We start from the raw sequence: 16,816 nt of genomic DNA, 5'->3' as shown, positions 1-16,816 counted from the left end.
TTAATTAATGTTGATAATTAATTATTCAGGTCGCTAAAATTACCTAGATTAAATTAGTCAAGTTAATTCATATAAAAGTTAACAACTAGGCCACATAACAGTAATCAATTATCTCTGAGATGTAAACTTATTAGTTTTTTTTTTCTTTTTTGTGTATGAAATGAATTAAACAAGTGCTTCTTATTACTCAAATCTATTTTTAACTGAATACATTCAGCATGCAGGTTTTATTTAATATCCTCGACAAAAATAAAATAAAATATATCAAAAATAATTAATTTCTTAGCATAAATTTAATCATTACAGGATATATTCTGTAATAGTTTTCTGGAATGAAAAACCCTACCACTTTTGTATAAGACAGCTAACTCACATTTCAGCTTAAAAGTCCTTATAATGGTTTCCCCTCCATCAATCAAATATGAAATTTAAACCCAGGTTTTTTTGACTCAAGGATGATTCTACATGGACTTTCCAATGGATGAGATAAGAACTAACCCCATGCATAATTCATTGTACAGTATTATTTCAATTATCAACCCTTAGCAGTAGAGCAAACTTGCCAGTTGGATAATCGAGTAGTCAGATACTTGAAGTTACAATTACATGGTGCAGAACAAGAAGTCAGATGACACATTAATCCATTCATAGGTCAATTAATTGAAGGTTCATTTATCTGAATGTCAGACAAATGACAGATTACAGTATTTCTCAAATGCTTAATATAATCTTGAAATTAATAATTTACGTAAGTCAAAGGTATACAAATTTTTCAATACAGAACGTATAATTTGAACAAGATGGGATGAAATGGTATCAGTGTGAGTTGTCTGGAGAGGCTGCTGTTGGAAGGGAAAGGAGTGCAAATAATGGATCTGAGCAAATATGAAGTGATATAGAAGAGCAGACAATAACAAAGGAAGGATTGAGGGAGTAGTTATGAATGAAAAGTGGGTAGCATTAGTGTGAAGAATGAGAGAATAAGTGTGCAAGAGAGAAAGGGAAATGGAGGGGGGGGAGAAGATACAGCAAGAGAAAGGTCGATGCTTAAAAACAAAGTGAATGTGTGTGTAAACAAAAAAAGGAATGGGGTGACCTGGGATGTACAAAAGCAGCTGGATATGGAGAGGATACTGGGATGGGTAATGAGAAAGAGGAATGGCTAAAGTAAAGCATGGAGAAGACAAATATAATAAGTGGTATATCAAGCGAAACGTTATAAATCCAGAAATTAAATGTTATGTTTTTATGCAAATGTTAGAAGCACCAGAACAAAAGAAGGAGAACAAAACTGTTACATTGAGTTTGTTCACCCCAAAATTGTTGGATAAGTGAGATGTGATTCTCACCTCATGGTTGGAAGAGGATGATAATCCTCATCCAACCATGAGGTGAGAATTAGGATCCAGAATTGGGTTGACAACAGTGGTATTATCTTTGATAGACAGCATGAACTTGCTAAAGGAAGATCATGTTTTAGTAATCTGCTTACTTATTACAATAAGGTGATAGGTGCATTGGACAAGGGAGACTGTTACACAGTAGTATACGTAGATTTTGCAATGGCTTTTGATAAACTGCCACATGATAAGTTGATAGTCAAACTAGAGTGGATGGAGTTGGATATTAAACTAATACATTAAATTGAAGATTGGCTGTCTGAGAAGTATCATCAAGTTGTGTATGGGAAAGCAATATCTCAGAGGAGTAAAGTTACTAGTGGTATGGTTCAAATGTCTGTTTTAGGACCATTGCTTTTTTAACCTATATGATAATGATACTGGGGAAGGTTTGAATGGGAACAGTCAGTTGTTTGCAGATGATGCAAAGTTGGATAACAACATTATGTGGAGTACAGCAGATGTGGCTTTACAAAAGAGCTGGAACAGACTTGGCATAGGAGTGGGGTTTCTAGTTCAATGCTGCAAAATGTAAGATTTTACAAAACAAAGATGGGATGTAGAGTATGCACTTAGTGCTGTTATATTGGAGGAGGTGGGGGAAATAGGAGTCTGGCAATGTGGTGGATAGAGATCTAAAACTTGGAGGACATTCTGCTAAAATTATGAGGACAACACAGAATTCTGGCAATGATGCAGAGGAGAATGACTAAGTAAAAGCAAGTAGATTATGGTTTCATTTGTAGCCTAATCAACACCTTATATAATGGAACCATAATCTCCTTACTTCTGCATAGTGGTCCACAGATTTGGTCACCTGGTTTTCGAAAGGATGAAGAGATACTAGAAAGAATCCAGATGCAAATGACTATGACTGAAGATACAGCAAGAGAAAGGTAGATGCTTAAAAACAAAGTGAATGTGTGTGTAGACAAAAAAAAAGGAATGGGGTTGAATGTTGATTAATGCTGAAAATGTTTTCACAGAATGATAGGAGATAGGGGAGGGGAAGAAAAAGAGTTCATTCCTGGAAGCTTTATAAGGAGGATGTGAGAAAAGGAGTGAGAAGCAGTTTTTTGCATGGAAAGTGGTGAATGATTATATGAATTACCTGAGAGTATGGTGTTTGTATGGTGTGATGAGCTGCATGTAGGAAAGAGGTACTTCCCATGATGGTACCTAACACTGACTCTATGGAGCTTTGAAGATAATAATAAACAGTTTAATTCTTTGGAAAAAAAAAAAAAAAAAAAGGCTTCACAGTTGTATGTAGAAGGTGCAAGCTCAATTCAGGCTTGCAGAGTAATCACTCTGCTTTGGTTAATAAACAATATTCATTAACCAAATTATGGTTTGAATCCATTAAATTATAGATTCAAATCCATAATTTTGTATTTTTTATTTTTATTTTTTTATTTTTTTGATCGGCAAGCAGAGATTCTATCTGCTCTGCCACCCAGATCAATTATTATTCTTTTAGTTTATCACTTTAATTTTTACACCAAATGTAATGAACAGTTAATCAATCAACAGCACCACACATCACTCCCTGAAAGGCAAGGTTTTGTGTTAATGTTAGACAATAGACATAAAAACTCAAATTAAAATAAACTTGGCTAGATGCATATTGATGCTGAATACCTTCACACTGTATGTTTATATAAAGTAATAGTAAACAACAATAGATAATATTTTTATTAAATGGATGTTTATCAGTGATAATGACTAATATATATTAGGTCAACAGTTTTAACAAACAAAGAAATAAGAATTCAAAAATAGTAGTGCCATCACCTAAAAATAGCATAAAACTTTTCTCTGAGATTAAAATTAGGTTGCTGATTTTTTGTTAAATAATCAAGTAATGTAATGCGGAAGTGCTCAGCATGTTATACTGCATATTATACAACACAATATGCATTATGTCATATACGTTATTATATTTATGTATATTGTTATATATTATTTTACACGTTTTATATATTATGGTAAACTCAATATATATATATATATATTTTTTTTTTCAGAATTCATTTTTACTTGGTTGGAATATTATGAATAAGCTTTAATGACTGATACCGATATCAGTCATTAAAGCTTATTCATATATATATATATATATATATATATATAATAAAATCATTTTGTTTGCTCCAGACAAAGCTGCAATATCTTGAAAACAAGATTCAAATATTCTGCACTGGAATCTCATTTTCTGAACTATTTTAGCATGCTAAAGACTAGTTATTAGATAAAAAGAAAAGTGAGCATGCAGAACATATATCCATTTAAATGTTAGATTTCTAAGGTTTGATCAGCATTCTTTCACTTGAGATTTCATTTGTTTTTTTGCTGATTATTTGAAATAGTTTCAAAACATACTAGATTTATGAAATTTATTGATGAAATTGATGAGATGTCTTTGTTTCTTGAGCAAGAATTAATATGGAGCTCCCTCCACCTCCCACGTGTCAGTTTATTTTATACCTCTGTATCCAATTAAGAGAACAGTATTATATATATCACTGGCTCATACAGGATTTTCTTAAAGTGGGATCTGTAGGGTATACTTTTGTAAATTTTTTTTTTTTTTACTATTACTAGCAATATGCTTTCAAACCTGTAATAAAAATCAATATAATGATGAAATCTACCAAAACAGCAGCGCCAAGTTATTATTTTAATGTACTGATCCAGGAGAGGAGGGGAGGTGACACACTATTCTTAAGAGTAGTGGGAGATGGGGAGGTGAAATAGACACTAAACTAAATCCCACATACTATACACAATGAAAAGAAATATAATTTAAAAATTCACTTTGTATTTAAAAAAAAATAAACTTCAACACTGTATACAAGATACCATAAAACTGTACATTATAAGTTATAACTTATACTAAGAATAAGAAATTATATTACCATGATTACAAAAAAAAGTACAGTATAATCAGGAATAATTTTAAACATTTATATGTATGCAGCACAGTAGTGCACTGCTAAGCTGTTCTTAATAGAGGAAAAATTAGTAAGTTGCTTATTAGCTCATGCCATGCAAAAAATAAATTCTAAATGACACAAAACTGAAGTTCATAACTGCCACCAATCTTATTTCCTATATAGCTCTTATGTTATATTGGATGTGTTACAGTAGTTTCCTGATCAGCTAAATAAACCTTTCTTTACCATTATAGTTTCTGTCTCAGGAAGGCTTCATTATTATTGTAGCAATAATAAAAATGTTATCACATAACTAACATTTAAGGATGGTTGCCAATTTATTGGACATTATTCTTTCATAAAACACTATTAATACACAATATTCCATGAAATCTCAGGACTCATTACAAGAAGCCATTCTACACTACACAATCCTACATGATCCAACAACAATTTTAGACATTTCACTGTCTGCAGTACACCATAAATTGTATATTTTGGTATATTAAATTAATTTTTTTTCTTTCAAACCATCAGTAATTTATCTATAATATGATAATAAATGAAGTTGAACAGTTTTAACAGTTATGCATTGCAAATTACTACTGAACAGATACACTTGTTTATAATTATTTAATCGAGATGTGAAAAACAAACTTCCTAAGTTTAATAATCTGTCTCAAAAAATTAAAATAAAAAATGCTTCAAGTAAGGGAGTAACATAAAAACACAAATTTATATAAAGCAAATCAAGTGGCAAATTTAAATTATTTCATGCAGTCTGCCATGCTGTGTTAAACAAACAGTGCTAATGCTGTGCTGTGACATTGAATGCGATGAGGGAGGGATGTGCAGTTCACTTATTTTTCATATTATAATCTTTACTCATACATGATTAAATAATAGGGGAGGTTCCCCTCCCAGAATATTACAGAAGTACAGAATCAAATATATAAATTACAGTTAAGCATAAGCTTTTGCACAAGCATGTGTACACAAATAGGAAGTAGTTTGATTTCTCACAAGAAAATAAAGTACACATCTATAAATGAAGTATACCAGGATATTGTAAAGATCACTGAAATACTAACTGGGATATGCTTAGATCATCAACAGCATTCTTCATCGATCTGCTGGTAACAAATGCTCTGAAAAATTTTCTAAACATTATCCATTTAATTCTACTTTATCATCTAAGACAAAACTGTAAGCAGCCTACATATTGAAAGAATAACAATAAAAAGAAATATGAGACTTTACACAGCAACTAGCTCTTTGGTAACATGAATATATACAAAGAAAACATGGAGAGTGAAGAAAGAGAGAGAAAGAGAATGCATGATATAGAAGTGAATCAAGTCTTTTCAAGATTTAAACAGATCTTCTGGCTTAGACAAGTGAGTGGGATTTCCATTTTATTCTTAATACGTATTAAGAATAAAAGTTTCACCAATGTATTACACTGACTTACACAAAAGTGTAAGCCAGTGTAATACATTGGTGAAACTGTGAGGCAGGAGACGGATGAGATTTGTGGTCTTGGGAATAATGGTCAATAGCAAGTTAAAATTCAAAGATTATACAGCACACTACTTCTGTCATAAGGACAATAAAAAGTATGGACAATAAAGTGATTTTACCACTGTACAAATCAGGTCAAATATGAACTATTATATGCAAATTTGGTAGATCATCTTGGAGGAGATGCTGAGGATGTAAGTGCAGCTAGGATTTGTAGACATAATAGTAATATAAATGTCAATGAACATGATTATGAATCTGCTAAATGGATGAATTACACTTTGGTGGGTTTGGGCATTTTGAGTGTAAGTGTGGGGAGGGGGGGATTTACCGAACTGGGACAACCAGACTGTAGATTTAAGTATAAGAAAGAGTGAGGAGGTGACATAACAAGTTACCTATACACAAATGTCAGGAGCATTAGAAACAAAGTTGTTCAGTTTATTAGTGAATACCTTGTAAATACCTAGAATTGTTGGCATTAGTGAAACCTTGCTCTCTGAGTCAGATGTCATAACTGGAAAAAAAAAAAAAAAAAAAAAAAAAAAAAAAATCAGCTAACACCTTTTTATTCCCATATACGGGGAGTAGGCGAGGCCATTTAGCCCTATCTAACTTTTGGAGACTGAAAGGGCAGTTCAATCTCCACTGGTACCAATCAGAGATAGATGGCCCAAGGGTATCACTAATTAAGCAGTACTCAGTGAAGAGAGACGGCTCAAATGTGCCACCATTTCGTGGTCCCTAACCCTAACACAATATATTTAATGTCTGAAATAATGTGGGTTCTACGGTCGATTTTCTTGAGTTTACAGGACGAAAAACCCGAGTTTCCGGGAGGAAAAACCTGCTTGCCCGTGCCAGAGATCGACTAACTCGGGAACCGGTCGAAAAAAGGCTTAGAAAAATTTCCTCTAGTTGCCGACTAGACTCGAAACCAAGTCTTCCTTCGTGCGGCCAAGCGCCGTGGTTGGCAAATGGCACATCCACTGAGCTACACAGGCTCATGGATGTGGCTCATAACTGGAATTGAGTGTAAAAGATACAATATTTTTAGGAATAATAGAAGAGCAGAGGGAGTACTACTAATGATATCAGATAACTTGAGTCCAGTTAGGAGAGAAACATGTGAAAGCAATAGCAGTAATAATGTCTTGTAAAGCATTTGAGCCTATATGGTGTGAACTGGAGACTAACAGGATAAAAGTTCTTACAGATCTGGAGGTTCAATTGCTGGGAATGAAGAAATGCATCACCAAATTATCCAAATATTGATTGAGTAGCAAAGAAAACTCACAATAAGAACAAAAGAGAATTTATTAGGCTGTTGCACAACAACTTTCTCATGAAGCATTTGAAAGAAGCAACTTGAGGACAAAGAGATTTGATCATAGCATCAAAAGGTATCTCAGTTAAGGATGAGACTGTTTTGCCACCAGTGATCATGCTATTCTGACCTGAGAAGTGGCCAACTATATGGATGTTCCAATCAGGACAGGTTATATGCTAAACTACAAATCTGGAAATTATGACATACTGCGGGAGAAAAATGGGAATAGAGTGACTGATGCAGAGGACATAGTGGAATTGTTCAATGAACACTTCATTCGAGTATTTCATCCTGGAGGAGTCAGTTTTAATACTAGAGGGATAGGGCAGGTTTGAGGTTTAGAGGTACAGGAGGAGAGTGTGTTTCAAATACTGAGTACTCTGGATGTCAGTAAAGCTGTGGGACTGGATGGTATTTCACCACGAGTTTTGAGATAATGTGCTAAAGAACTGACAGTGCCTTTGACCTGGATTTTCAATGAAAGTTTGGCTGCAGGAAAGGTGCCCATGGAATGGAAGGAAGGTAAGATAGTGCCATTGCATAAGGGTGGTAACAGACTGGAAGTGTCTAATTATAGGCCAGTTTGTGTGTCATCAGTAGTTGTTAAGATCTTGGAGAAAGTAGTGAGGGACCGTATACAGCATTGGGCAGATGAGGGTGGTGTTATCCGTGAGAGTCAACATGGATTTGTGAAGGAACACTCTTGTTTTAGCAAAATGCTAGCCTTTTATAATAAAGTTACAAGAGCAGTAGATGATGGAAAGGCATATACTGCCATTTTCTTGGACTTAGCAAAAGCACTTGACAGGGTACCACATGATAAGCTGATATTTAAGTTGCACCACAAGGATCTGGATGTCAGACTGGTCAACTGGATTCAGGATTGGCTGTCCGATAGGTATCAGAGAGTTGTGTATGGTTGGACAGTTTCAAGGAGGCAGTGCGTTACAAGTGGGGTCCCACAAGGCTCAGTATTGGAACCTATATTGTTTAACCTTTATATCAATGACATTGTCAGTGGATTGCAAGGGGATATTCAGTTGTTTGCAGATGATGCGAAGCTGGGAAGGATTATTAGTAATAGTACAGATGTGGTAGCCCTGCAAGAGGATTTGAATAAGCTAGATATGTGGGCAAATGAATTGGGGTATCAGTTTAATGCAGCAAAATGTAAGGTCTTGAGGTTTCGGAAACATCGATGGGACACTGCATACTCTATGGCAGGAGTTATACTGGAGGAAGTAGGGGAGACAAGAGATCTGGGGTCGATGATTGATAGAAACCTGAAATTAAGGAGCCATATTGCAAAAGTGGTGAAGGTAACACAGAGGATTGCTGCAATAATGAGAAGGACACTGACCTGCAGAGATAAAAGGGTTATCATTCTGTTGTATAAGTCTCTGATCAGACCACACTTAGACTATTGTTCTCAGATTTGGTCCCCAGGATTTGAAGGGGATAAATTAATTGTGAAAAGGGTAAAAGTGGATAACAAAGATGGTTTCAGGACTGTACCATGTTAGTTATGAGGATCGGCTGAGGGAATATGAACTGCAGAGTTTGGTGGATAGAAGAAGGAGAGATGATATGATTGAGACTTTTAAACTGTTGAAAGGTGGTTGAAAGTTGGTTACTGTGGAGTTCTTTCGCTTGATTGAACAGTCAGAAGGAGTGATGACAAGAGGCCATCCCTGGAAGAAACGAAAGGAAACCGTGAGCAAGAGGGTGAGGAGTGGTTTCTTTTCATGGAGGGTGGTTGAACCATGGAATGCATTGCCTAATGGAGTGGTGAGAGCGAGAACGGTCAATGAGTTTAAGGAGTAGTATGATAGACTTTGTGTTTCTCAAGGGGGGACCCCTCCCCTCGATGAGTCTTGATAGACTTTGTGTTTCTTAGGAAGGACCTCCCACGATGAGTCTTTTGACTACATGGAGGCCTGAATAATAATAATAATAATAATGACAAACTCAGGAGAATGCTATATTTAGTTCCATGGTATAAGTTGTTGAATGGGAAGGATATCAGCAAAGAATGGGAAACTTTGAATAAAATGCTTAAATGATAAGTGTATCTGAATGTGTCTCTAGAGTTCAAAGAACAAATAGGATGAAAGTGAAATAGATATGCAATTTTATTAAGCAAGCTATTCATAGCTTGCTTAATAAAATTGCATATCGATTTCACTTGTGAGAGGAGTTGTTATGAAATATATAAAGATCAGGCTAGAAGTTACGAGAATTGCACAGAAAGCTAAGTTGCAGTATGAAAAGATATTGGCAGCCCAGGATAAAGGCAACCCAAAAGAATTTTATCATTTTTCTGCAAGACTAGATCTGAGCACAAAAATCCAGATGTGGTCTGATCAAAGCTTTATACGATGAGATCAGCACACTTTTATCTTGTGGTTGATGTTCTCCTCAACATTGCTGCAATTCTCTGTGATGTCTTCACAACCTTTATAATATATCTTCAGAACTTCAAAGCTCTATTCACAATCACCCCCAAGATCCCTTGCTTCCTGCAATTTTTCCAGTATAACTCCACCAAGTGAATATGAAGCATTCCATCTATGGATCTCAAATTTTAAAACCTTAAATTTAATTGAATTAAATTGACATCCCCATGCATTTATCCACCCTTCCAGCTGATTCAAATCCTCTTGAAGAGCCAAAACAACAGCACTATTCTAATAACCCTCCCTAGCTTCACATCATTTGCAAACATCTGAACATCTCCCCATAATCCTGTGACAATATCACTAACATAAGAACTGAACAACAATGGTTCCAGGACTGAATCCTGTGGAACCTCACTCCACTTGTAACCTTCCCACTCTCTGATACTGCTCCCCAGTTGTATACAACTGTGATATCTGTCGGAGAGTCAAGCACCAATCCAATCCACTAACCTGATATCCAAACCCAATAATGCAACTTAAAAATCAACTTGTCATGTGGCACCCTGTCAAATGCCTCAGAAATAAATAAATAAATAAAAAATGTTAGCATATGGCCTTACTCTCATCCACTACTCTTGTAACTATTGTAAAAAGTAACCAGATTACTACTACAGAGTTTCCTTTAACATATCCATGCAGGTCTACATAAATAATATTACCCTCATCTGCCCAATTCTATATACAAGTTATTACCAATTTCTCTAAAATCTTAACAACTACAGAAGAAATACAAACAGGCCTATACTTTGGTATCTCCATTCCCTTATGCCCCATTGCAAGACTTTTATTAAACAGCCAAATTAATGGCATAGTCAGTTCCACAGCATATTCCCTTAAAACACATGGTGAAATTTCATCTAGCCCCCCTCCCTGCCTTATTAACATTTAGCATACTCAGTATTTTGAATATGTCCTCTTCCTTCACTTTCACACTCATTATCCTCCTAGGAATAAGGCCTGTAGCACCAGGATGATAAAGTGATCATTAAATAGCTCAACTATGTCATCTGCTTTGGTCACTCAACTCCCATCTCCACTCAGCAAGATAATCCATCCACTATCATTTTCCTCCTATTGCCATATAGCGAAAAAATCTCCTTGGGATTTTCCTTGGATTGTAGTGCCAGCATATTCTCCTATCATATTCTAATTTTTCACTCCTTACAATACCGGTCACTTTCCTAGCCTGAGCCTAATATTCCTCATGCAACTGTTCTCTATCTCTCTCTCTTTATGCACCTTCCATAATCTATTTTTCTTCTGCAATTCCCTTTTTATTCCTTTTGTCATCCATTGACCTCCAAATTGCTTTATCTTTTTCACTCAAGATATGAAATTTGTCATTACTGTCAACAATCTTTTCTTAAGTATTTCTCATGCACTAATGACGCTTCTTCCTTCAAATTCTTTCATCCATTGTACTGCTGCCAGGGGTTTCTAAGTCTATGATAGTGACCTACCTTATATAATTTTTTCATAATATATATTATGAAAAATTGGTTGCTATAAAGAATTCACAATTCTTTTCATTACTGTTATTCACATTCAAATTTCTTTTTCATTGAAGAAAAAGTCAAGTCAAGAATTTTTATCACTAACAGTTCCAGATTTTTCCCTTATACTATTAAAAAAAAATTTTGCCAATGATAACATGCTTCATAGGGAATACAACTAGAAAGATAAGTGAATATGAGGAAGGGGTGGAAGAGAGAGAGAGAGATTGAATTATGCCTTTTTGCTAGCACCTCTCTAGTCAATAATAAATACATCTGCTCACAAAAATTCGATTCAAATATTATTCACAGATAGTCATGTCAGAGATCAACGATAAGATTACATATTTATTACAATGAATGCATCATCTCCTGTAATGCTGAAATGATCCCAAGAATAATTATTCTTAATGAAGTGGACAAACTCATTGTTAAAGGCCCACACTAACTATTATTCACACAATATCCATCATAAGTCAGAAATAGTTATTCCATAAATTTTCTTGGTTACTCGCCAGCTGATATCCCATGCAATCTATGGCTATATTCACAATGAAATTTCATAATATCCTAAATACCTCCAGTTCATCTACCTTACTTTCACATTGGTCCATATCACATTAGTTATTATTATTATGATTATTATCCTAAGACCACATGGAGTCAAAGACTCATTAATGAGGTCCTTTTGTCCTTTTTTTACACATAACTCATCATACTGCACCTTAAACACATCCAAATTCTCTGCAGACACCACCCTCTCAGGCAAGGCATTCCAATCAGTCACAACTCTGCATGAAAATAACTTGATTCTCACTCCCCTACACACACCCTGCTTATACAGCTTCCAAGAATGACCTCTGGGTCTTGATTTCCCACTTTTCTGTAAAACCTATTCAACACTGATTCTATAAAAACCCCTTACCAACATGTAGGTCTCTATCATATCACCCCTCTTCCTCCTACCCACTAGACTCTGTAAATTGCATCTTCTCAATGTTTCCACATATTCGACATTCCAGAGATCAGAAACTACCTTAGTAAGTCGTCTCTGGACCTCTCTTCATTCTTTTGTCTCTGGACATCTCTTCATTCTTTTGAAATCCAGGTGACCAAATCTAGGTACAACAGTCCATGTGTGGCCTAATCAAAGCCTTATACAATGGAACAAGAATCTCCCTACTTCTACAAATCAGAGTCCTCCGCGATTTTGGCAATGCATCCTCAAAATTTCAGATCCTTATACATATCACCCCAAGATCTCTTATTTCCTCCACCTTCAACAATATATCCCCATCAAGCATAAATTCTGCATCCCATCTTTGTTTCCCAAATTTTAAAACCTTTGCATCATCTGCAAACAACTGAATATACCCATCCAAATCTTCATCAATATCATTAACATACAGGTTAAACAGCAGTGACCCTAAAGCAGACTCCTGAGGCACACCACTAGTGACTTTCCTCTTCAGGGATATTGTTCCCCATACACAAATCGCTGATACCTATCAGATAGCCAGTCTCCAATCCAATGCACAAATCTAATATCCAACCCCCATCCGCTCTAGTTTGATTATCAGCTTATCATGTGGAATAAGTAAATAGATTGTAATAAGTAAGGAGATTACTAAAACATGACTCCCTTTAGCAAATCCATGCTATCCATCAAAGATAATACCATCGTTGTCAACCCAAATCTGGAACGTAGCTCTCACCAGCTTCTCCAACACCTTAACCTGAACATCTAATACACAAATAGGCCAACAGTTTGATGCTTGAGTTCTATCACCTTCCTTATGAAAGGAAGTGATAGATGCTTTAACACCTCCCTTATTGTATGATATCCAACCAGATTAAAAATTCTTTCAAAGTGATCACTCAATAATTCAACTATTCATTTTATTCTATACAAATGGCATTCAATTCCACATTACAATATCTTTAATTTTAATAATCTCTAACTGCATATTACAAGACTGTATTGGATTCAACTCAGAACTATTGTTATCCTTTCTCTTTCCCCATATCCACACATAACCAAACTACCACACTAGAAAATCACAGTTTCATGTCTAGCAATGGCATCTGTTCTAAAATGGACTTATCTCACTTGAAGTGGGGGGGGGGGGGAATCTGAGAATGTTGTCAAATAAGCCTTTAAAAAACACAATGATTTGCAATGTATTTTTTGTAATAAACAGTATTCATCTGATAATTGAATACTGTTTATTATCCTGACATTTGATATGCAAGAGCATAGGGGAAAACTGTAAAAATTCTTATCATGCGCGCATACCTGCATATGTATTATATGGATGGAGAAGATGTAAAGAGTTATTTTGAGAAACATTTGCAATTAATTGTCATTCATATTTTGTTAATTATTGGACTGGCAACCACATTATACTTCTAATAAACAAAGAGTTTACTATTTGTGATTGGAAATCCAATCCAATTAGATAGCTGACATTAAATGAAATCCCAAAATGTTACAATGAAAATTCAATAGCAAATATAGAAATGCCCATGAAATTATTATTCACAAAAATGCTGTTTCATATAATGAAGAATCAGCTGTTTTCTTGTTCGTTTCCCCTGTCCCATAATGTGATATATTAATGTTACACATCCTGTAGATACTATGACCATAAGTATTTTTGGTATCCAGAGAGTTCATTGAAAAGGCAATTAATCGAATGAACAATTCATCAAATGACAATTCGTGTGAAAATGCAATTCATAGAAAAAACAATTCACCGAAAATTTTAACTTTTCGAAAATGTTATGATAAAAGTGATCCATTTAGAACAAATACTGAACCGTGCAGAGTGAGAAAGCATTTGCTACTTTAATTGGGAATAATTATAGAACAATATGGTTTCTTATTGTCTTTCTTGTCAGATAGCTGTTTCATGTCTGTTCATGGGACTGATTTGCCTGTTTCCAGGAGGAAAAGCCCAGCTACACAGGCTCCATTATTATTATTGTTACTAGCAGTAATATGTGACTTCAATACAGCAATTATTATGGGATGAATAAAAGTTTCAAATAGCGAATCTGAATCAGATTCGCTATTTGAAACTTTTACAAGAAAATGTCAAACCGTTCCAGTTTTCAGTTCAGCTATATTTGGGGCAACAAAGAAATAACATGTCCAAATTATGCATCACAATAACTCTCTGACTTAGCAGAATTAGTAGAAGTTGTTGGTACAAGAAGCTGTCTACACGGTTCAATTTTTGTTCTAAATGGATCACTTTTATCATAACATTTTTGAAAAAAGTTTCGAAATGATATTAGCAATTCCACTTCGGCTGGATCAATTTAATGAAATTTTCGCTAAAATTTTCAGTGAATTGTTTTTTCGATGAATTGCATCCTCGATGAATTGTCTTTTGAGTAACTGTTTTTTCGATGAATTGCATTCTCGATGAATTGTCTTTTGAGTAACTGTTTTTTCGATGAATTTTCATGGAACCGTATTTTAGTCAATTCTATTACTTCAATAAATAAAATAATATTCTAAGAAAATGAAGGAAAAAAAATGTGTCTGTGGGGGGGTATCAAATGAATAAATACCAGTATTCGTTCTGTCTACAAGAAAACTGAATCATCTTAGAAACTAAACTTATTAACACAGAAGTGCAAAATATATCCTTACATTGCCATGCAATTACATAAAGCCATTCCATGAGTAATGCTGAAGAAAATGAAAAAAAAATAGTGGGCATGCTTAAAAAAGCATCATTCTACAAAACAAAACCAGGCATTTTGTGAAGCAATTTGAAAGAAGTAGGGGGATGAAATATGCAAATGAAAAATGGTTGAATAACTAAATTTCTAAAAAAAACTAGGTGAACAAACAATATCAATATACAGGAACTGAAAATAAAACAAATTAAAAAGAGAACAAAAAAAAAATTGTCCATAAATAAACTATAATAAAATCCCTAACTTTACCACTAAGATCTGATATAGTAAAGCAAATAAAAGTTCTAGTCATGCCCAGCACCTTCAATGTCTTGGCCATTCCATGATGTACCTACAAGCAAGAGGGAAAAAAAAATAAACTGTACTAAAAATAACTTATAAACCTTATCTACAAAGGTCTTTTTTTTTTTTTCAAAGGAATGCAGCAAAATCAGGTACATTTTTATTTTCATTTTGTTTTAAACATTAACAATGTTAAAAATTAATGGAAAACCATAAATGAATACCACATGCATCTCACACCAAACATACATATACACATAAAGAGTAAAATAAAGACTATAAATAATTAGAGAATGCAATCTTATTAAATTAAAGACATTAGTAGTTGCACTCAAATTCTTCACAGTTTTACTGATAGAAAAAAAATAGTTTCCATAATAATTTTACCAAACATACATTTGTGATACTTAGAATTATATTTTACTTCTGAATTATTATGAACTGTGACAATAATTGCCACTAACCTTGACATATTTGGACAGCTCTTGGCCAAGTTCGGAACCCACTGAAACTCTGATCTCCTCCTGTGTGCATAATCACATAATACTGGTATAGACTGTTGTTAAAATAAACAATTTAATATTCACATTCACAGGTAACCACCTTTTTTTTTTTTTTTTTTATCATGCCACTATTAGCATACATGCTGCAGGCTACTAAATTCAATTAATATGTTTAAATCTTACTTTTTCATGCAGTAATTCATGCAATAAATAATTTTATGACTCTTTATTACTAATGGAATTTTTTTTAATATTAACTTTAAGAATTTAGAATTAGCAGTGCTGAAAAGAGCAGAATATTTAAACTGTTTTTGTTAAAATATACAATTTTTACTATTTTTATAAATAGAAATACATTTTATTTGTGGAATTATAGCTATTACGATGGTCTGAAAAATTCTCGGCCTTGACCATAGATGGCAAAACTGTCGGCAAGATTTTTTTTTTCTAAGTTGGTACATATATCATAAGCATCCATGTGAAATTACAAGCCATTCTATCAAGTAGTTTATTTTATACAACTGTCTGAAGCAAAAGTGTTGTCTGCATCCCTTGAAATGGATAAAATCGAGTATCGTGCAGTTATAAAATTCTTTGTAAAAGAAGGTTTAACACCAAAAGAAATTCATTCAAAGTTCATAAAAGTTTATGGGCACTCACTCTTCTCCTTCGTTTTCAACAATAAAAAAATGGGCTGCTCAGTTTAAACGTGGCCGTACCAGCCCTGAAGATGATCCATATGAAGGATGTCAAAAAAGTGTAACAACACCAGAAATCATTGATCAAGTGCCCTATATGGTATTGAATTCCCGGCGAGTCAAAGTGCGGGAAATTGCTGGAACTATAGGCATTTCAAAAGAATGTGTAGGTATTTTTCACGAAGAATTGCAAATGAAAAAGCTTCGCGCAAGATGGGTGCAACGCTTGCTCACAGCAGATCAAAAACACACTTGCATGAAAATCTCTGAACAGTGCTTGGAGCATTTTAACAAGAATAAAACTGATTTTGTGCGTATATTTATTACTATGGATGAGACTTGGATTCACCATTATACACCAGAATCCAAACAACAGTCAAAACAGTGGACAGAAGCTGGTTGTTCAGCACCAAAGAAGACAAAGTCGGTTCCATCAGCAGGAAAGGGCATGGCATCGGTGTTTTGGGATGCTAAAGGCATTTT

At 34.4% G+C, this 16,816-nt stretch overlaps 1 protein-coding gene across 1 annotated transcript in view; it reads right to left on the bottom strand.

Annotated features, from left to right (window-relative positions):
* Ziz (dedicator of cytokinesis protein Ziz) overlaps positions 1-16,816 on the bottom strand; it is an 826,359-nt gene that overhangs the window by 372,202 nt on the left and 437,341 nt on the right. The window contains exon 23 of the mRNA XM_090414187.1: positions 15,597-15,656. Within this exon, the coding sequence (XP_090270313.1) occupies positions 15,597-15,656 (60 nt within the window). The remainder of the gene's footprint in view (positions 1-15,596; positions 15,657-16,816) is intronic.

The sequence above is a fragment of the Typopeltis vanoorti genome, chromosome 24 (genome assembly GCF_054136105.1).
Source record: "Typopeltis vanoorti isolate ZY-2024b chromosome 24, IOZ_Tvanoo_1.0, whole genome shotgun sequence".
NCBI classification, from domain to species: domain Eukaryota; kingdom Metazoa; phylum Arthropoda; class Arachnida; order Uropygi; family Thelyphonidae; genus Typopeltis; species Typopeltis vanoorti.
This window is presented reverse-complemented; position numbering and strand designations above follow the sequence as displayed.